A 20,562-nucleotide genomic window follows, 5' to 3' on the forward strand; every position below is an offset into this window, starting at 1 on the left:
CAGGGAGCGCCCCCTCGGTTCCCCAGAACGGGCGCACACAGTAAGTCACAGAAGCCAAAGCAGCGGAGGGAGCAGACGTGTTGGGACGCAGTGCCAGCTGTGGGGGGGCAGTGTGCCCAGGCTCCCAGCTCACACGGGGCCCCCCCAGGCCCGCAGGCAGCTGGGTCTCCAGGCCAGCAGGCCCAGCCCCGTGCTGAGCACCCCCAGCACTACCACGGCCCCGGCCAGCAGGGGCACCACAGTGGCCGCGGGGAGAACACGGGAGTGTGAGTCTCGGGACCGGCGCCCCCCCACACTCCCACCCCAGTGCCAGTGGCCGTCACCTGCAGGGGTGGCAGGCTCAGGGGGGCCGTGGCAGGGGACCCCGTGAGCCGGAGGCCGGGCCGGGGCGGTGAGCTGGCGGAAGCGGCCTAGCGGGCAGGCGCCTGGGCACCCGGGAAGGCTGAGGGGCAGGGGCGGGCCTGTGGAGTCGTTGCGGTAGAAAAGGGAGATGGTGACGTTCCTGGAGGAAGACAGGAGGTGGTGGTGCCCGGGCCCCTCAGCTCCCCCCGCCACTGACTTAAATCTGGAGAGGAGTAGCCGAATGGAGACACTGGGCTCCTGAGTCCTACCTGTCACCCTCCTCGCGCCATCCCACACAAATCCCCCTCCACCTGGAACCCCATCTCTCTTCTTGAGACCGTTCTGTCCTGCCCATCCCGGGTGCCACCCCCTCCTTACCCTGCATCTTCGTCCGGGTCCCCGAGGCGCCTCCGGAATTCAAAGCCGAGGCAGGCAGCATACGGTGGGGTGTGCCCATCATAGAGACCCAGGGCTCCCTGGAGGGCCAGCAGGGTGCTGTCGTGCTGCAGGTGGGTCCCAGGGCTGAGACACGGCTCCTCTCTCGATGTCTCCTCTCTCCTGAACTCTAGATTTGTACATCTGGCTTCCTCCCAGATGTCTCCCAGATCTCTTAGAACTAACCGCCCCCCCCAAATCGGCTCATCCTGGAGGCAGTTCCACCAGTTACAGGGGATCCTTTAATGAACATTGGTCAAATAGATGCAAAAATATGATCGGGCAGCTCAGTTAAACAGCTTGTCCTTCCAGAGGAGCTAAATTCTCTTGTAACACCATCACCTCCCTCCTTCCAGACTGCGTACCTCTAGTGATATGGTCTGAGAGTATGGTTTGGAGATATGAATTACCCAGGGCAGTGGGCTGAAGTTCCATTGAGACCACCCACCAGCTCTTCCTCACCCACATCGCCATCTGCCATCCCCCTCATCCCTGTGCCCACGTGGCACTGCCTCCCTTCCCAAAGACTCACAGCTGAGTACATAACCATCTTGAGGGGCAGCCCCAGGCGCTGGACCCGAGAGAAGTTGGCAAGGATGGCATCCAGCAGGATCCCTGAGAGGGCAAGAACAGAGTGCTGAGAATCCCCCAGAGGAAGGTGCTTTGGCCACCCAGCCTCCCAGCCCCACACCTCACCCCCTGTCAGCTGGGCCTTCTCGGCTGCCCGGGGTGGACCCACGTGGGCCCCAATATCCAAAGCTGAGATCTGGGCTAGTGTCCGTAGGACATTCGGGGAGGCCCAGGATGGGAGGGGAAGACCATGGGCTTGCTGGAGAGAGACAGGGAGAGAAGACAAAGTGACTGGGATATCCTGAGCTCGTCACGTCCCCTCAGGCCTTCCCAGTGCCTGTGCTGTCCCCCTGAGCTGCAGTCCTCTCTCCCACCCCTCTTCCAAACCCCTCATGGGCTGGGTCTGGTCCGGAAGTCATGGCCAATAGCAATCATTAATTAATAATAATGACCATCACCCCACAACCCAGGAGCCCTCACGCACAGAGCCAGAGGTGTTTCAAACTTCAGATGTTTTGGAATCTAGAAGGTTCCCGTGGTGGCAATACCATCTCCCTCAGAATACATCCAGTGGGGGCTGGGCAACCCTCTTAATCACACACACTGCTATTCCCACCGTGCAACTAGGATAATTCTCATGGAATGGGGTAAGCAAAGACTATCTATCTGAAGAGCATCACGCCGGTTCAGGTCAGCTCCGGCTCCTCAATTTTTGGGTTTGGGACCTTTTCCCACAGGAGAACTAACAGAGGAGGAATGACAAACATGTAGCCTCAAGCCTTCCTGCAGACCTCACTGCGTGCCCAGGCACTGCTCTAAGCACATCGCGTGGATTAACCCGTTTTGATCTTCATAGAAACCCCAAAGGGTGTTGGTATGGGTTTTGCTATCCCCACTGTGCAGATGGGCAAACTGAGGCACCAAGGGTTAAGTGACTTGCCTGAGGGAACACAGGTAGTGAGCAGCAAAGCTGGGATTTGAATCCAGGTGCCCTTAATCACTGGGTTGGGTGGGTGGGGCGGGGGCTCACCTGGCACATCAGTGTGTCTAGAACCTTCCACGCCCTGCGGAGCGGCTCTCCGACCAACGACAGCCCCGTGTAGTTCTCCAGGTGAGTCAGGAAGTCCTGGATGCACCGGGGCTGGGTGAGTCTGATGGGCCTCCTCACCCCTCCCTGCCCCCCACGCCCCCCCCACGCCCTTCCGCGGGCAGCCCCGCCGGCCCCGCTCACTGTCCAGCCCTCCAGCGCAGTCTGGTACTCGGCAGCCTCCGTGGCCTCTCGCAGCAGCTCATGGTATCGGGGACAGCTGCGCGTGGGGAACCTCAGCAGCTGGGAGAAACTGAGGCTCAGGGAGGACCGCGTGACTGGGACCCCAGGGTCACAGTGCGGGGAGTTGGGGCTGTGGAGCCCTCGTCCAAATCTCTCTCTTCAAAATATGTGGTCCCTCCCAAATCTGGCTGCACAGCACGGGGATGGCGGCTCACCCAAGCCGGACAGCTCTGACGCAGGGCCGGTCTCACGGCTCCCAGCCCGCACAGCCTCTCCCAGCCACGGGCTCCCTCCACCTAGGGGTCTCGGTCTCTCTCCATCCCTCCCACCCCCTGCTCCTCTCCAGCCTCCTGACCTTGTCCTCGGTGACGGGCACCGTGTGCACAGGGATGGGCCTCCAGGCAGCCTCTGGGCGCCCCGGGGCGGCCTCGGGGAACAGCCCTGCGAGGTTGGCCTGAGCACTCTCCAGCGTGCGGTCAAAGTCAGTGCTTCGAACATACACCTGCCGGGGCGGGGAGACCAGTGTCGGCTCAGAGGCCCGCGGCAGCAGCGAACCAAAAGCTTCAGGTTCAGTCCGGGGTCGAAGGTCAGGTGCTGGGAGTCAGAACCCAGAGTGAGGTGGAGTGTCTGGTCTTCAGCGTTGGAAGGTGGGATCGAGGGTCAGAGGTCAAGGTCATTGAGCAGTGGGGATGGAGGTCAGAATTTGGGTGAACATGTGGGATTAAAGGGGTCAGTTGCGTCACTGGAAAGGAAGATCAGAACTGCCTGAGTTCCGAACTGTTGGAGTCCAAGTTTAGAAGGAAGGTGGAAGGACACGGGACCAGAATTCAGTACATGTGTATCAGGGATCAGAGGTCGGGGGTCAGGAGGAATGATCCTAATTGGAGGAAGTCAAAAGACACAGGAGGACGTAGGAAAGAGGATTCAGATTTGATGAAGGGTAGAGATCAAAGACTGGAGCTCAGGAGGGCAAAGTGAACCAGTGAGGGTCAAAGTCAGAATCCGTCAAGTTTTGGAGTCAGAAACCAGAGTGCAGAAGGTCTGGTTGGAGTTGGTGGGCGTCAGAAGACAGAAGTGGAGGCCAGAAAATAAAGTCAGAGTGGATGGCGCCCCGAGGTCAGAGGTGAAAGCATGGGACTTGAGTTGAGATGGGGTCAGAGGTCAGCGTGAGTTAGTTGATGGTTTGGAGGTCAGGGATCAGATACGGGGTGCAGGTCAGGTTACTGGGGGTCTAAGGCAGAGGTGGAGGCCCGCAGCGAGTGTTGGGAGGCAGTGGGGGTCAGAGGTGAGAGGTCAGGAGGCCAGGCGAGGGTCATCTTGTTAGCCGTACCTCCTCCCGCCGGTATTCCGGGCTCAGAAAGGCCTCGTAGCGGCTCCTCAGGAAGCGTCCCAGCTCCAGCTGCTGGCGGACCCCCTCCTGAGGACAGAGAAAGCCTCAGCAGACCCCGCCCCACCCCGCCCACTCCTCACCCACACCCTGGCTTCTCACCCCAGTCAGCTGGCCCAGGCCTCTTGGCCACAGGGTGGTGACGGCCTCCTTGTGTGGGTCGGTGGGGTAGGAGGCCAGTGGGGCCCGGTCGCCGTGGCGGAACACCTGGAGACGGGACCAGGTCAGGGCAGGCTGGGGAGAGGACGGGGGCCAGGCCAGGGCAGGGGACACCTCACCACAGCCACAAACACCAGGGGTCCTTCGGCCAGGGCCCGGGGTGGCGGCGGCAGCAGCAGCAGGAGCAGAAGTCCAGCGGGGAGGCCCCAAAACCCTGGCCCGTCCATGTCCACACAGCCCAGACGCTGAGCTCAGCCCGCTGTCTGCGCCGCAGCCCCACCTGCCCATTACCCCTGCCTCAGCACCCCCGGAGAAGCAGGTCCGGGCATGCCTACCCCGGGAGCCAAGGTGGCCTCCTGGGATCCGCCTCCCCCAGGGCCTTTGCCAGCCTTGGATTAGCCAGTGGAGTAACCTGTTTTATCTTCACTGTTCCTCTGGCAGGGGTTGATACGGTTCTCACCGTCCCCATCGTGCAGATGGGGAAACTGAGGCACGGCGGGTTCCATAATTTGCCTGAGGGAACACAGGCAGTGAGTGGCAAAGCTGGGATTTGAACCAGGGGCCCTTAACCTGGGTGCAAAAGGAGACAAAGAGACCCCCACCCCCACCCAGCCCCACATTCTAGACACTTTCTCTACTTTCTCCTCTCTCCCCACACCCCAAGTCTGTCTTTTTCTATTCTCACCCCTTAAATGTTGGAGTTCTTTGAAGCTCTCTTGGGCTTCCTGGAGATGTCACCTTCCGGCGCCACCCACATCTGGCCCCAGCCAGCATGGCCCAGTGGTTGAACACCCAGACCCTGGATTTGGGTGGTCTGGGTTCAAACTCCTAACGTCACCATTTACAAGCCGTGCAACTGTGGGCAAGTTACCGCAACTCTCTGTGCCTCCTCACTCATCAAATCCATAAAATGGGAACGAGTGCAATCTCAGAGAGCTGCTTTGAGGATTAATGAGTTCAAAGGGCAGAGTGTCACCTCGTCAGAACCTCAGCTGGGAACACGTGTGCATCCGGCAACTCAAAATTTTAATCGTTCTGCGCATGTCCACGAATGCCCGCAAGAGGGCAACGGGTATGCATTTTGGGATTACAGAGAATTTAGCGAGGAGGTGAATTCGCAAAAATGGGACCCGTGGATAATGACCTTCGACGGTACTTGTTTCTTTAGCCTCTGTGTTTCTGGTAAACCGAGAAGTTAGTTCTAAAGGCGTAAAGGACAAAAAGAGTCGGATGCCTGTAATGCTAGAGGGAAGGCTGGTGGCGTGAAAGTCAGGGACCCCCGGGGCGGGGGCGGTTGGAGTCTCTGGCGTTGTCCCTGTGCCTGTGGTCCACAGGTAGGTGCCGCCGCCCCCACCCCCAGCACGGGTGACAAGACTCATTGGAGTCCCCAGTCCAGCTGCGGTTCCTCTCAACCTTGTGTCTGTTTCCCCCGGGGCCACCTCCCGGCTTCCAGCCTCCTCCCTGCTCCAAGACACCGACGCGCCCAGAGCCGACTCGGGGCCGCCCCTATTCTCAGCCTCCCATGGCTTCCCAGCACCCTGGGGTGGGATGGGGGGACCAAACTCCTCAGCATAGTGTTGGAGATCTGGATTCTGCAATCTCAAATGTCCCACTCCCAAGTTCAGATACTGCATGTAACATTCTGCATCCCAGTCCCCCTCTCCCTCAAGCATCTGCCCCGTGTGCCCCTCTACCCAGAAGGCCCTTCTCTCGTCACCACGGCCACCATTCTGGTCTCCCAGGCAACCCCTTTTAGGTTCTAGTGGCTGATCTGTCCTCTCTGGTTCAGAGTCCAGGAAAGGAAGAAGGAGACCAAGCAAGCACGGAGTTCAAGACCATGGCCATGAACTTTCAGGAAGTGAGGAGGGGTCTGGCAGGGGGAGGGAGGGAAGGGAGGGAGGGAGGGCAGGGAGTGGGCCCTGACCTCTGACTGCTCCCCCCAGAATGTAACCCTGGCCATGGCTGTATTCACCATCCTTGCCTCCATCTACTTCTTCAACAAGGTGAGTGGGAAGAGGGTAGGGGTGGCGGGCTGAATCTCTGTCTTTTTGGGCCCCCATTTTATCCACTTAGCCTCTCCTCCTCTCCCATGCCTCTGTGTATCTCTGTGTCTTCTTCCCTTAGGCTCAGCAATGAGAAGACACAGGGACACCTAATCCAAAAGCATTCTGCCCTGGATCATGCCTCTGGCCTCTGAGACCGAATAAATGGACTGAATCAGCACATCCCATTCCATCCTGGCTGGTGCACAGCCTCCCCGGCTCTGTTTGAGAGACAAGTCTCCGAATCAGAGGGAGGAGGGGCCAGGAGTCCAGTCTCCTGGGTCTGACAAAGGAGGGGCTAGAGGCCTGGAGTCTCTGGTTTGAGACAGGGAGCTGGGTTTTGAGGGATGAGTAGGAGTCTTTCAGGAGCAGTTAGGAGGAAGGACATTGGAATTCTGGGTGCAAAGGCACAGAGGGGAGCAGCGCCTGGGTGGCTCAGTCGGTTAAGCATCTACCTTTGGCTCAGGTCAGGATCCTAAGGTCCTGGGATGGAGTCCCACAACACAACAGGCTGCCTGCTCAGAGGGGAGTCTGCTTCTCTCTCTCCCTCTGCCCCTCCCCTCTGCTCGTGCTCTATCTCTCTCTCTCTCAAATAAATAAAATCTTTAAAAATAAAATAGCACAGAGGGGAGAGAGAGCAGGGCTGATTCACCTGGTATCAACACAGACTGCTGTGTACTTCAGATATATTCCTTCTCTCTGAACCCTGGTTTTCTTCTCAGTCTGACAAAGGTGAAAATCTTTGTTCAGTGGGACCAGGTGGCTACAGCCAGAAAAACTTGAGATCAAAGACACGATGGAATTTGTCAGCTGCAAAAAGTCTGTAGTTATCATCTTCATTGTTATATTCTATCAACACATCTTTCTCTTTTCTTAGAAAACTCCTATTCAACCTTCAATACCCACTGTCAATGCCCTTTCCCATGGAAGACAGACAGTCTGTTACCAGCTCCCTCACTAACCTCCTCCTCACCACTCCCTGACCTCACCCCCAGTAGATGGAATGCCCTGGGTGACACCCCAGCCTTTGGTTGAGCTTCATCCACCTTCTCATCGGATGAACAATTTCATTTCAACTCAACATCTGAAAAGGCAGCTCCTGAATAGGGTGACCGAACATCCTGGGTTTCCCAGGAAAGGCCTAGCAAATTTTGATTAGGAACGGATTTATAGCTTCACTACGATTTTGTCTCGCGGATTGCAAACACTTTGGGCCAGTTCTTCCAACATCATTGGTAACAGCGTCCTCTTTAATTCTCAAAAGCGTCCTGATTTAGAGGCCCTGGTTGCAAAACTATGAGTAACCACACGGGGGAGGTGTTGGACCATTTTCCCAGCTAGAAGTTAGTCCGCCCGGCTCTGGGAGGGAATTTGGCTTCGCAAACCAGAATTCGGAGACCTTCCTGCCCCGCTCCCAGGGTTTCTCTCTCCCTGCACCTTCGCCTTGTTTCCTCTCTCCTCCAGCTCTCACAGAGGTCCTTCTACAACCAGAGCTGACCCTGTCCCTCCCTGCTTGCAGCCTTCCTGTGGCCCTCAGGTCGTGTCCCCGCCCCCTCCCCCAGAGTCCCAGCCCCTCAGCCTGGCCTTGGAGGCTGTGTACGACCTGACTCCCTCTGGTTTTTATTCTTTTCTTTTCCTTTCTTTTTTTTCCATCTCACCTACATCCTAGGCACAGTCCCCCCCCCCCCCCCCCCCCGTATATCCTTAACCACATATAACTCAGAGATAGTAAAAAATGCCACTCCCCAGTATCTTTGCATATACATGCTGCGCTCTCTGCCTGGAGTACCCTTTCCCGCCTCCGTTCTGCTCTGTGTCGGCTTCCTCTAGAAGACTTCCTAAAACCCTTCCTGCTCCCAGTGTGGCTGCCTGCTCTCCCCTCCCATCCTTCCAGGCTGTGACCGGGAGCTTAAGAGTGGGGTGCACAGAATAAGATCTGACTCCTAAGGGACCCCCAGCTTGGGTCTTGGCTGTCAATGCTTGTAGAACAACCAAATATAGACAAAGAAGTCGATCTTTGCATGACCCCCTCCCCCGCCCCAGGGTTTTCAACCACTTAGTGCTGGGGTTCTGGGTCCCCTGGGAGCTATTAAGGTTGCATTTCCACAATCACAGGCACTTCGGAGGGATGGGGCTCAGCCCGCTGCCCCTGGGGATCCCTGGGGAGCTTTTGAAACTCCCAGAGCCCAGCTCCACCCTGGACCACTTAAACCACGACGCCTGGGGATGGGGCCTGGACATCGATTGGATTTTAAAAGCTCCCCCGGAGATTCTGATGTGCGGCCAGGGTCAGAGGCATCTCTGTAATGTGTTTTCTGAAGACAAGAAGAGATGGATTCCCCGCCCCCCACCCCTCCTTGGAGCTTAGTGCATTTATATCTGAGGCAGTTCCGTGGATACATCAAAAGACTCAGAACGTGGAGCAAAATTTAACCTTTAGTTTAGAAACATTTGGGAGTTTGAAAACCAAAGAAAGCAGACAAAGTAGTTTCTTCCCAGAGCAGGGGCAATGGAAGGGTGGGGGGGAGGCGCATTTCCCAGGGCAGCAGAGAAGATGGGAGGGATGGGAGGGAAGTGAATGATAACCAACGACCTGCTGAACCAGAAAAGCCCCTGGCCCAGGGCTGCCCCGTTCCACCTAGGGGACCAAGGCATCGGACTCTCCAGTTCGAGCCCCCAAAGCCCCGGATCCCAGGAAGCACTCGGTCCCAGGATAATCACGATGGGTGGTCACTCTCATTCCCAAATTCCTCTGCTATGTCCACAGTCCCGCCTTTACATGCAGGCCCACGGCCCTCTGGCCCTCTCTCCATGGTGTCTGTCTCCCTGTCCGTCTGTCTCCCCCGAGCGCTCTCCTTCAGACTGATTCCGATGCTATTTCGGTCTTTCGCTAGAGCTCTTCATGTTTCTGCCTCTCACTGGGTATTTGTCTCCATATCTTTTTCTGTCTCCTCTTCCACTTGATCCCTCCCAGCAGCCTGACCTGCTTCTCACCTCCCCTCCCTGCCTTGGCTGCCATCAGCTGCCCGCGTCTATGCAGTCCCATGCACCTGCATGCATCCCCTCCCCCTCTCCTTCCATTTCACCCCATTTCTTGGGGTCTCTGTGTCCCTGCCCCACAGGGTCTCTCGGGGTCTCTGTCCCACTCTCTCAGGGTCTTCTGTATCTCCCCTGACCCCGTCTCTGTCTCCCCCCACCCCTGTCCTCTCTGCCTCTCTGTCCCTCTCTCTCCACCTCTCTCGCTCTGCCTCCCCATTCTCCTATCCATCTCTTACTGAATTTCCACACCTCATATTCTCCAGAGTCGGAGGAGATAGGACCTCCCTCACCCTCCACGCTCCCCCACACTGTCTCCCTTCAGGTCCTCCCAGGATGGCTGGGCCTCTCATCCGTGTCCGTGTCCGTCGCAGACTCTCTCCCTTGGCAGAACCAGAGGGCCTGGCACAGCCACTGCCTGGAGGCCTGGCCCCCGGGAGAGGGGGGGCTGCAGAGGGTTGGAACAGCCACTGCCCATCCCCCCTCCCCCACCCAGGGTGAGCTCCAGTGGTCTGAGCAGCACCCACACCTCCACCATGTCCAGCCTGGGCTCTCCCATCTCCCCACCAGCCCCAGCAGAAGCAGCAGGTGGAAGGGGACCCAGCAGGGAAACAACATGCCCCCCTATGGCCCACGGCACCCCCAGCAGCTGGGGCCTCCCCAATCAGTCCTGCCCTGGCCCTCACCCGGCTGTGAAAGGTGCTCAGCGCCCCCAGCAGCACCCCAAAGCCAGACACCAGCTGACTCAGTGCAGGGGATGCAGGCGTCCTGGTAGAAGGGCCAGCCCCCCAGATCACTGGCCCCAAAGATGTCCACGCCGTAATCCCCGGGACCCGGGCCTACATTCCATTCCGTGGCAAAGGGTAGTAAGGTCACAGATGGAATTAAGGCTGTTTGTCAAAATGGGGAGAGGACCCTGGATTGTCCAGGTGGGCCCACACCGTCACTGGGAAGTAGGAGAGGAAGGCAGAAGAGCGAGGGGCCGAGAGACCGACCCTGCTGGCTTTGAAGATGCACGAAGGCCCACGAGCCACCAAACAGGGCAACCTCTAGAAGCTAGAGAAGGAAAGGAAATGGACCCTCTTCCTGAACCCAGTGACCCCCATTTAGGACCCCCAGAACTGCAGGATAAATTCGTGTGGTATTGGTTATAGCAGCCATTTTACAGACCAGCAAATGGAGGTGCTCTGAAGGTCACACAGTTTCTAGGTCAATGAGTTTGCCTCCGGAAGGACAGGGGGTAGGGAGTTGAGGGCAGGCAGCAGGAAGAAGGGGGGCTCTGGACCCAGGATGGCCGCAGGAGAAGCCTGGAGGGCGTGGCCAGGCTGTGGGAAACAGGGTGGGGGGTTAGTGTCTGTTTAAAGAGGAGGGAGTGGGAGCCATGCTCTGCCAGACTGGGAGGTGAGGCAAGGGAGGGTATGCTGGATCAGAGCCCACTACTAGCCTCTCCTTCCCTCCACTCTCTCCCCTCCATCTCTATAACCTGGCCCCTACTCAGGCCTTCTCCTCTCCCCCAGGACCCCCATGCCCACATTCTCCTGGCCTCTCTCCATCCCCCAGGGGACCCCAGAGGGACTTCTCTACATTCAGTGTTGACCCCTCCCCTGCTCACACACTTCCCATGGCTCCCCAGTGCCCCTCAGCCTGGCCTTCCACCAGGGCCCATGAAAGCCCTCAACTCCATCTCTCAAGCTCCCACCCCACCCCTTACAACTGGTCCCTGTTCTGTCACAGCCGTAACCAACTTGATAGCTCACTGACTAAATCCATCTCTGTGGCCAGCCTGCAGGCTCTTTGAGATCAGGGTCCTGGTCTGACTCCTCTGGGGTCCCCAGCATCACCCACCACAGGAGGAGGCACATGGGAAGTCCCCATTTTCAAAGAAATGAATCATTAACACTGCGTAAGCCCAGGTCTCGGTCAGTGCGAGCCCCAGAGGGTGGGACAGCACGTCATTCACGACAGACCGCATCTCAGGAGCGAAGGACACAGAAGTGAATGAAACAGACAAAGGTGTAAGGCTGTCACCTTGTCCCCCTCTTCATCTGATTCCACGCGGACAAGAATGGGAGCCAGGAGACCATAGCACAGCTGATCGTGTGTATCGGGAAGGGCGTGGGCTCCAGACTCCCACCACCATGCTGAGCTTGGACCCGGACCCTGACATCCTGACCCTGACTGGGACCCCGAGCAATTCAGTCTCTACCCCAGCAGGGATGCGTGAGGATTAGGAAGCATTCGGTGCTCAGTCAACAGAAACAGTACCTATGACTTTGCAGCCACGGAACGAAGGCTTCAGGCGCCGGGAAGGGAAAGGTGTCAAGTGTCAGGGGGTGAGGAGTCTCATGACAGCTATTTCCCGACATTTGATGACAGTCGTCTGTCTCCCACGGCTGGGAACATCTCAAACCAGGCCAGATTGGGGGCGCCGCCTCCCCTCTCTCCTTGCTGAGAGAAACAGAGGTAGTGATTAAGAGCGAGTAATTGCCTCCCTCCTGCCTGGGAGGTAAATATCTTTCTGCAGGATCTTCCTGTTCAGGACTGTCTTCCCTAGGCTGTGAACTCCGTGAGGGCAGAGGCCCTGTTCTGGTCAGGGATTCCAGAGGATGGCAGAGATTTATTTGTACCGTGGGCTCAGTCAATACTTGAAGGGACAGAGTATTGTGAGGAGGAGGCTGTAGGCTCTGGAGGATAAGGGATGTCGGCCCCTCCCCTTGGGACATAAGCTCCTCCCCCAGAATGTCAGACCCTCCCACTGGGATGTTGGCGCCTCCTTCTGGGATGTCAGTTCCTCCCTTTGGAATGTTAGCCCCCTCCCCTCAAATGTCAGGCCCTCTCCCTTGAATGTCCCTCTCCAAAGTAGGGATCTCCCTTCACCTCTCTCTAGAGCCTAGAACCATGCCGTTCAGCCCACCGGCTCTCAATAATCATGACTGAATGGATTAGTAGGGTCAGTCTTTGCAAGCCCTGACTGCCACTTACTCGCTATGTGACCTTACCTCTCTGACCCTCCAGCTTCCTCATCTGTGGTAGAATAGGCATAATCGTAATACCACTCTGGTAGGGTCGAGATGCCGATTTGGGGTGTCCATATGTTTATAAAGCTCTGGACAGGACCTGGTGCACAGGACATCATCAAGACCTGTGAACTGCCCTTATTTGATGAATGAAGGTGTGAATCGCCTTCTTGGGTTCTCATAGAAATTTTATTAAAGAGAGATTTTCAGTCCCTAAAATCCGAGCCTTAGGGCATCCTCCACAAGACTCTCTCATGGAGGCTGTCCAAGGAAATGCTGATTCCTTCCCTTGGCCATGCTAAGAAGCTGTGCTCCCTCTGGGTCTCAAACCCACCCTACCAACCATGCAGGGCTCTTCCCAACCAAAGACCACCATCTCCCTGAGGAGAAAGCTCAAGCCGGCTCTAAAACCAGTCTCCTGAAAGACTACTTAACCGCATTCATTAGAAAATCAATACAAATTTAAAACTTCATAGGGATCCCTCTGTTCTGGGGCGGGGGGAGGTGGAAGACAGTGACGACGTGGTCGCCCTGAGGAAGCACGGGAAATGCCCCGCTGGGTGCCCTATGGCACCATCTAGCAACACAACTCACTACACGTCCTCTGACCCTGCCAGTCCCCTAGGAAGAATAAAGACATGGAGAAAAATCTTTCTTTTTGTTGTTTAAAGATTTTATTTTATTTTTAAGATGTATTTCTTTATTTAAGAGAGAGAGAGCGCACATGAGCCGGGCTAGGGTGGCGGTGGAGAGGGAGAAAGAAACTTCAGTAGACTCTGTGCTGAGCATAGAGCCCAATGCAGGGCTCAATCCCAGGACCCTGAGATCATGACCTGAGCTGAAACCAAGAGTCCACACTTAACCGACTGAGCCACCCAGGCGCCCCAAGGTTTTATTTTTTTGAGTAATCTCTACACCCAATGTGGGGCTCAAACTCACAACCCGGAGATCAAGAGTCACGTGCTCTACTCACTGAGCCAGTCAGGCGCCCCTCAAAGTGCTCAAAGAATAACAGTGGCAACCAAGAATCTTATAGCCAGCAAAGCTATCTTTCAAAAGTGAAGGTAAAATAAAGACATTCCTAGATAAACAAAAACTGAGAGAATCTGTTGCTAGCAGACCTGCCTTACAAGAAATACTACAGGAAGTTCTTCAGGCAGAAGGCAAAGTAATTCCAGATGGTCATGCAAATCCACAGGGAAAACTAGTTAAGGTAATTATTTTATTTTATTTTATTTTATTTTATTTTATTTTATTTTATTAAAGATTTTATTTATTTATTTGACAGAGAGAGACACAGCGAGAGAGGGAACACAAGCACGGAGAGTGGAGGAGGGAGAAGCAGGTTTCCCGCTGAGCAGGGAGCCTGATGTGGGGCTCGATCCCAGGACCCTGGGATCATGACCTGAGTTGAAGGCAGATGCTTAACAACTGAGCCACCCAGGCACCCCTTATTTTATTTTCTAAAGATTTTATTTTTAGTAATCTCTACACCCAACATGAGGCTCAAAATCACAACCCCGAGATCCAGAGTCACAGTCTCCACCAACTAAGCCAACCAGGTGCCCTGGTAATTATGTAATTTTATTTTATTTTATTTTTTAAAATATATATTTTTTTATTTACCTGAGAGAAAGAGAGAGAAAGTGACGAGCGGGAAGGAAGAGCAGAGAGAGAGGGAGAAGCAGACTCCCTGCTGAGCAGGGAGCCTGATGCAGGACTCGATCCCAGGACCCTGGGATCATGACCTGAGGGGAAGGCAGACGCCTAACCATCTGAGCTACCCAGGCGTCCTAATTATGTAATTTTAAAAGACAGTATTAATGCATAGTTTTTCCCCATTATTCTCTTAACTGATTTTAAAATCAATTGTATAAAATAATATACATATAATGTATCATTGGCCTATAACATATAGAGATGTAAAATATTTGCCAATATCAACACAAAGAAGGTGGTAGAGGAAAGCTAAGGAAATGACTATGGATGGTAAAGTAGTAATAATAATTATTGTTGGCTTTGTAATATTATTATGTATGACAATAATACCACAGAAAGAGAGAAAAGAGAATAGAGCTCTATAGGAGTAGCAATTCTCTATCTCACTGGAATTAAGCTAGTGTAAATAGGAACCTGATTCCAATCAATTAAAATGTATATGGTAAGCCCCAAAGCAACAACCAAAAAAAACAATTAAATATGTGAAGAACTCTTACAACTCAATATCAAAAATACAAGTCACACCATTTTTGAATGGACAAGAGATGTGAATAGATGTTTCCCAAAGGAGATACACAAATGGCCAAAAAAAGCACATGAAAATATTGGCATCATTAGTCATCAAAGAAATGCAAATCAAAATCACAAGGGTGTAGGTATCACTTCGCATCCCCGAGAACGGCTAAAATTAAAAAGTCAGATAATAACAAGTGTTGGCAAGGATGAGGAGAAACTGGAACCCTCACACACTGCTGGAGGGAGCTCACTGTGGGAAACAGGCTGGCAGTTCAAAAACGTCAAACAGAGTTACCATGAGATCCAGCAATTCCCCCTCCTAGATAGATATCCAAGAGAAATGAAAACACACAACCACACAAAAACTTGGACATGAATATTTATAGCAGCATTAAAGGTGGAAACAGTCGACATATCCCCATCAACTGATGAATGATAAACAAAATGCAACATATCCACACAATGAAATGTTATTTGGCCATAAGAAAGAATGAGGTACTCATCCATGCCACAACCCAGATGAAACTTGAGACCATCACACTAAGCGCAAGAAGCCAATCACAAAAGACGACCCATTTATATGATTCCATTCATCTGAAATATCCATAACGGGAAAATCTGTAAAGTCAGAAAATAGATTCTTGGTTTCTTGGGACTGGAAGTGGATGGAGTGATAAGAAAATTGCTGAAAGGTACAGGTTTGGTGTCTATTTGTTTTTGTTTGTTTGTGATGGTGAAAATGTTCTAAAATTGACCGTGGTGATGGTTGCTCATATCTGAATGTACCAAGAACCATTGAATTGTCCACTTTAGTTGTATGAATTGTATGGTATGTGAATCTCAAAAAAACTTTAAAATAGGGGCACCTGGTGGCTCAGTTGGTTAAACGTCTGCCTTCGGCTCAGGTCATGATCCTGGGGTCCTGGGATCAAGCCCCACGTCGGGCTCCCTGCTGGGTGGGGAGCCTGCTTCTCCCTCTCCCCTGCTTGTGCTCTCTTACTCTCTCTCTCTCAAATAAATAAATAAAGTCTTTAAAAAAAAAACTTTAAAATAATCCAAGTAGAAGTGTCTTTACTTTTATTCTGATCATCTTTGGGTCCTTCATTAGAGTTTAAAGTCTTATCCCCAGAATCTTAATTTTCTTTTATGTGTTAGTTCCTAGATGATTTCTAGATATTTCAGAGGGATGGTGAATGGTATTTTTAATTACATTTCATGTTTGTCTGTTGTCGGTGTAGAGAAATGGAATTGATTTTTGTAGGTTAATCTTGGAGTTTTTCGTTTGACTTTTTAAAGACGTTTTATTTTTTTAAGTAATCTCTACACCCAATGTGGGGCTCAAACTCACAACTCTGAGAGATCAAGAGTCTTGCGCTCCACCGACTAAGCCAGCCAGGCGCCCGAGTAGGTTAATCTTGTAATTCAGGACCTTGCTGATATCTCTTACTTGTTCCTATAGCTTTTTAAATAACCATTAATCAGGATTTATATACAGTACTGTATTAAGCAACAGCCATGATGAGGATATTCTAATGTCATTCTTGCTCTTAGAAGGAAGGCATCCAAAATTTTTATGGTATTTGCTGGAAGCTTTATAAAGTTAAGAAAATATCCTTTTTTCTCCTAGTTTACTAAGTGTTTAATTTTCAATCATAAATAGATATAAAACCTTATCAAATTATTTCTCCACGTTGATAGAAATCATTACATTTTCTTCCTTGGTCTGCTAGTGAATTACACTGAAAGAATTTTTTTTTTTTAATTTTGAACGACCCTTGCTAATTAGTGATAAATCCTACCTGATCATGATGAATTATGATACAGTTTTGGATTTAGTAGGCTATTATGCGATGTAGGATTTTTGCACCCACGTTCACAAATGAAATGGACCTATAATTTTCTTTTCTTGTACATGTTCCTTATCTGGTTTTAGAACCAGCGCTGCATTAGCTTCCAAAAATGAACTAGACAGATTCCACATGATTTCTATTTTCCGGAATAATGTGTATAAGATAAAAATTAAGCATTTCTTGAATATTTGATATCAGTCACCTAGAAGACCATCTGTGCCCCTGGGGTTTTTTTTGAGAGAGAGAGAGAATGGAAATCTTTGACTATAACTTTGTATATTTCAGTACTTACTGGTTTACTCAAGTTCTTGATTTTTGCATAATTTTTGGCATTTTATATTTTTCTAGTAATTTAACCATTTCATCTATGTTTTTAAAGATTTTTTTTATTTATTTATTTGAGAGAGAATGAAAGACAGAGAGCATGAGAGGGAGGAGGGTCAGAGGGAGAAGCAGACTCCCCACTGAGCAGGGAGCCCGATGTGGGACTCGATCCCAGGACTCCAGGATCATGACCTGAGCGGAAGGCAGTCGCTTAACCAACTGAGCCACCCAGGCGCCCCTCATCTATGTTTTTAAATGTTGGCTCATAGGGGCGCCTGGGTGGCTCAGTCGTTAAGCGTCTGCCTTCGGCTCAGGTCATGGTCTCATGGTCCTGGGATTGAGCCCCGCATCAGGCTCCCTGCTCGGCGGGAAGCCTGCTTCTCCCTCTGCCACTCCCCCTGCTTGTGTTCCCTCTCTCGCTGTGTCTCTCTCTGTCAAATAAATAAATAAAATCTTAAAAAAAATAAAAAATAAAAAATAAAAATAAATAAATGTTGGCTCATAGTTGGTCATGTACCATCTAATTACTTTTTTTTAAGTTTATTCATTTATTTTTAAGCAAAGTCTACACACCATGGGCTTGAACTTGTGACCCCGACACCAAGAGTTCCATGCTCCACCAACTGAGCCAGCCAGGTGCCCCTAATTACTTTTTATATCTCAGTCCTAGCTATAACTATTCACTTTATGGTTTGTATTTCATTTGTAGCCCCTCTCTTTTTTTCTTATTCGGTTTGGCCAAAAGTCAATTGATCTCAGTAACTTTTTCAAAAATCAAGATAACTTCTTGTTTTGTTAGACTTTTCTCCCCCCTTCATTTCATTGATTTCTGCCCCCTCCCTTTTTTTTGTCACTTGTTTTGCTCCTGTTTCTGTGGATTTGCTTTATTGCTTATTTTCCCACTGTTTGCATTAGATTGCTCATTATAGAAAAAACTATTTGTTGGATCAAGTTTTTATCAAATGCTTTTCCTCCATCTGTGGAGATTGTCATCTGGTTTTCCTCTGTTAACCCATGAATGTGGAGAATTAATGAATTGATGAAATCAGATGGTAATATTTTATTTAGGATTTTTTTTTTTATTCATGAGAGAAATAGACTGTGGTTTTCCTTGTTTATGCTGTTCTTGATTTTTTTCAGATTTTATTTTTTTCAGATTTTATTTTTTTAAGTAATCTCTACACCCAATGTGGGACTCGAACCCACAACCCCAAGATCAAGAGTTGCACACTCCACTGATTGAGCCAGCCGGGGGCCCCTGTCTTTGACTTTTTTTTTTTTTTTGTATTAACATTGTAGTAACCTCATAAAATGAGTTAGGGAGTGTTACTTCTTTTTCTAATTGCTACGTGGGTTTATACAAAGTTGTAATGAAATGTTATACAAAGCAGTAGTCATTGAGACAGGATGGTCTTGAGGCAGGTTTAAATGAATTAACCAACGTGCAGCACAGAGAGCCCCATAAAAGACCCACAAATACTAAAATACGATGGGGCAGGGAACACAGAGAATCAGGAAAAGGTAACTATTTAACAAATGCTGTTGAAATCACTGGTTATCCTTAGGGGAAAAAGTGAAATTGGATTTCTACATCACACCTCACAAAAATCAACTTCAGGTGGATTGAAGACTTTCGTGTGGAAAGGAAAACTTTAAGAATGAAAGAGAATTATCTTTCACCCCTGAGGGCAGGGAAGAATTTCTTAAGCGACTGTATGATACTATAATGGTGGAGACATGTCATTATACATCTGTCCAAACCCACTGAATGTACACCACTAAGAATGAATATTCAGGTAAACTTTGAGAGGTGATGATGTGTAGATTCATCAATCGTGGCAAATGTAGCCATTCCAGTGGGGGATGTTGATGACGGGGGAGGCTATGCATGTGTGGGAGTAAGGGGTATATGGGAAATCTCCCTACCTTCCTCTCAACATTTTTTAAAAATGTTTTATTTATTTATTTAAGAGAGATCACAGAGGGAGAGGGAGAGGGAGAAGTCGACTTCCCGCTGAGCAGGAAGCCTGCCCCCACGGGGCTTGATCCCAGGACCCTGAGATCATGACCTGAGCCGAAGGCAGACGCTTAACCACCTGAGCCAGCCAGGTGCCCCCCTTCCTCTCAACCTTGTTGTCAACCTAAAACTACTCTTAAAAAAAAAAGAAAAGAAAATGGGGCGCTAGGGGTTCTAAGTTTGAACCCCACGCTGAGCGTAGAGATTAAAAAATAAAATCTTAAAGAAAAAAAAGCTAGCTACATATAGTAAGATACGGTAATGGGCTAGATTTTGCCCCTCTCTATGGATTCATGTGTCGAAGCCCTAACCCCAGTACCTTAGAATGTGACTGTATTTTGAAATAAGGTCTTTAAAATGAAGCCCTTAGAGTGGGCCCTAATCCAAGCTGATTGGTGTCCTTATAGAGGACATTTGGACACACAGAGAGACACCAGGAACGCCTGAACACAGACAAAGACCATGTGAGGACACAGAGAAGAGGCAGCCGTCTGCAAGCCAAGGAGAGAAGCCTCAGAAGGAACCAACCTGCTGACACGTGCATCTTCAACTTCTAGCTTCCAGAACTGTGAGAAATAAAATTTCTGTTGTTTGAGCTACCCTGTCTTTGGTACTTTGTTATGGCAGCTCTGTGTCATTGCTACAAAGCTCAAAAACAAGCAAAATGAAATTGTTCAGGGACACCTATGTGCTACCTATGTGCTAAAGTAATCATGGAAATTGAGGAAGGATAAACATGATACGGGACAGTGGTTACAGCTGGGCATGAGGACAGCACAAGGAAAGAGTAGTAAATAACAACGTCCTAGTATTAAATCGAGCGGTGAATTAACGGGTGGTTTCCTTATACCTCGGTCCTTACACATATATTACTTTACAGGTACCCACTATTACAAAATTGCCCAAAAGACTGTTTTGAAGGCAGAGCTGGTGTTCTACTTCCTGCCACCTCTGTCCTCCAAATCCACCCCAGCTCTGGCTCCCTGCCCGGAAGGCTGCCAGGAGCCGTCACGGCTCAGGGTCAGAACCCGAAGTCCAGTTGCGTTTGGAGTAGGTGGAAATAGACTGAGAAGGGAAGGTTACTTGCCTCCTGCCGGAACTTGCAAAACCCAAGCTCACACACCATCTGGCTCGGCTCACACAACCACCTGTGCTTTGGAAAAAAGCAACTTGCTGCTGGAATGACAGAAGCTGGCATTTTAGGAGGACTTGGTAGCTTGGGGCTAGAGCAGAGGAGAGGTTGTTCAAATGAATGAATAAAGAACACGGGGCTGGCACAGAAAAGCCTGTCGAAGCCAGGAGGGGTCACGTTCAAAGTGAACCACTGAGGACAGAAACATGACCTAAAACAAAAGAAATCATTCTATGCTCTGCGCGCTTCCCTCAACTGGCCATAAGGAGGAAGGACACACCTCACCTCGTATATTCTGGTGGAGAATGTTAACCCGAATTGAATCATCATGAGGAAACGTCAGGCAAACTCAAGTGAGGAACTTCTATTTAAAAAAGAAAAAAGGTGGGGGTTGTTCTTCCAAAATGTCAATATCATAAATATGGAAATGTTCCAGATTCAAGGAGACATGACAACAAAATGCAATACCTGAGCCCAGACTAGATCCTGAACTGGCAAAAGTCCTGTGAGAGAGAGCATCTGAGCCCACTGATGAAACTGAGAGACCACCAGGAGATTAGATAAAAAGAATTAAGTGCATGTTACGTTTATTGAGGTTGATTACCGTGGATAAGTAAGAGAGTATCTCTGTTCCTAGGAAATACACACTGAAGTATTCAGGGGTAAAGGGCGAGGATGTGTGCAACTAACACATGCTTCAGAAAATATACGCATGTATTGAGAAACAAAAACTAGCTCGGACTGTA

At 50.8% G+C, this 20,562-nt stretch overlaps 1 protein-coding gene across 1 annotated transcript; it reads right to left on the bottom strand.

Moving 5' to 3' along the window:
• Positions 1–26: 26 nt before the first annotated feature.
• Positions 27–4,643, bottom strand: ACP4 (acid phosphatase 4). The gene is made up of 9 exons (XM_032387983.1): positions 4,576–4,643; positions 3,948–4,034; positions 2,973–3,119; positions 2,579–2,677; positions 2,378–2,473; positions 1,474–1,606; positions 1,310–1,392; positions 721–845; positions 27–502 (listed from the first exon to the last, which is right to left on the bottom strand). Exons 1-9 carry the CDS (start codon positions 4,630–4,632, stop codon positions 130–132), a joined length of 1,200 nt encoding a protein of 399 aa, XP_032243874.1. The 5' UTR covers positions 4,633–4,643; the 3' UTR covers positions 27–129.
• Between the last annotated feature and the right edge of the window lie 15,919 nt (positions 4,644–20,562).

The sequence above is a fragment of the Phoca vitulina genome, unplaced genomic scaffold (genome assembly GCF_004348235.1).
Source record: "Phoca vitulina isolate PV1807 unplaced genomic scaffold, GSC_HSeal_1.0 scaffold52, whole genome shotgun sequence".
Classification (NCBI taxonomy): domain Eukaryota; kingdom Metazoa; phylum Chordata; class Mammalia; order Carnivora; family Phocidae; genus Phoca; species Phoca vitulina.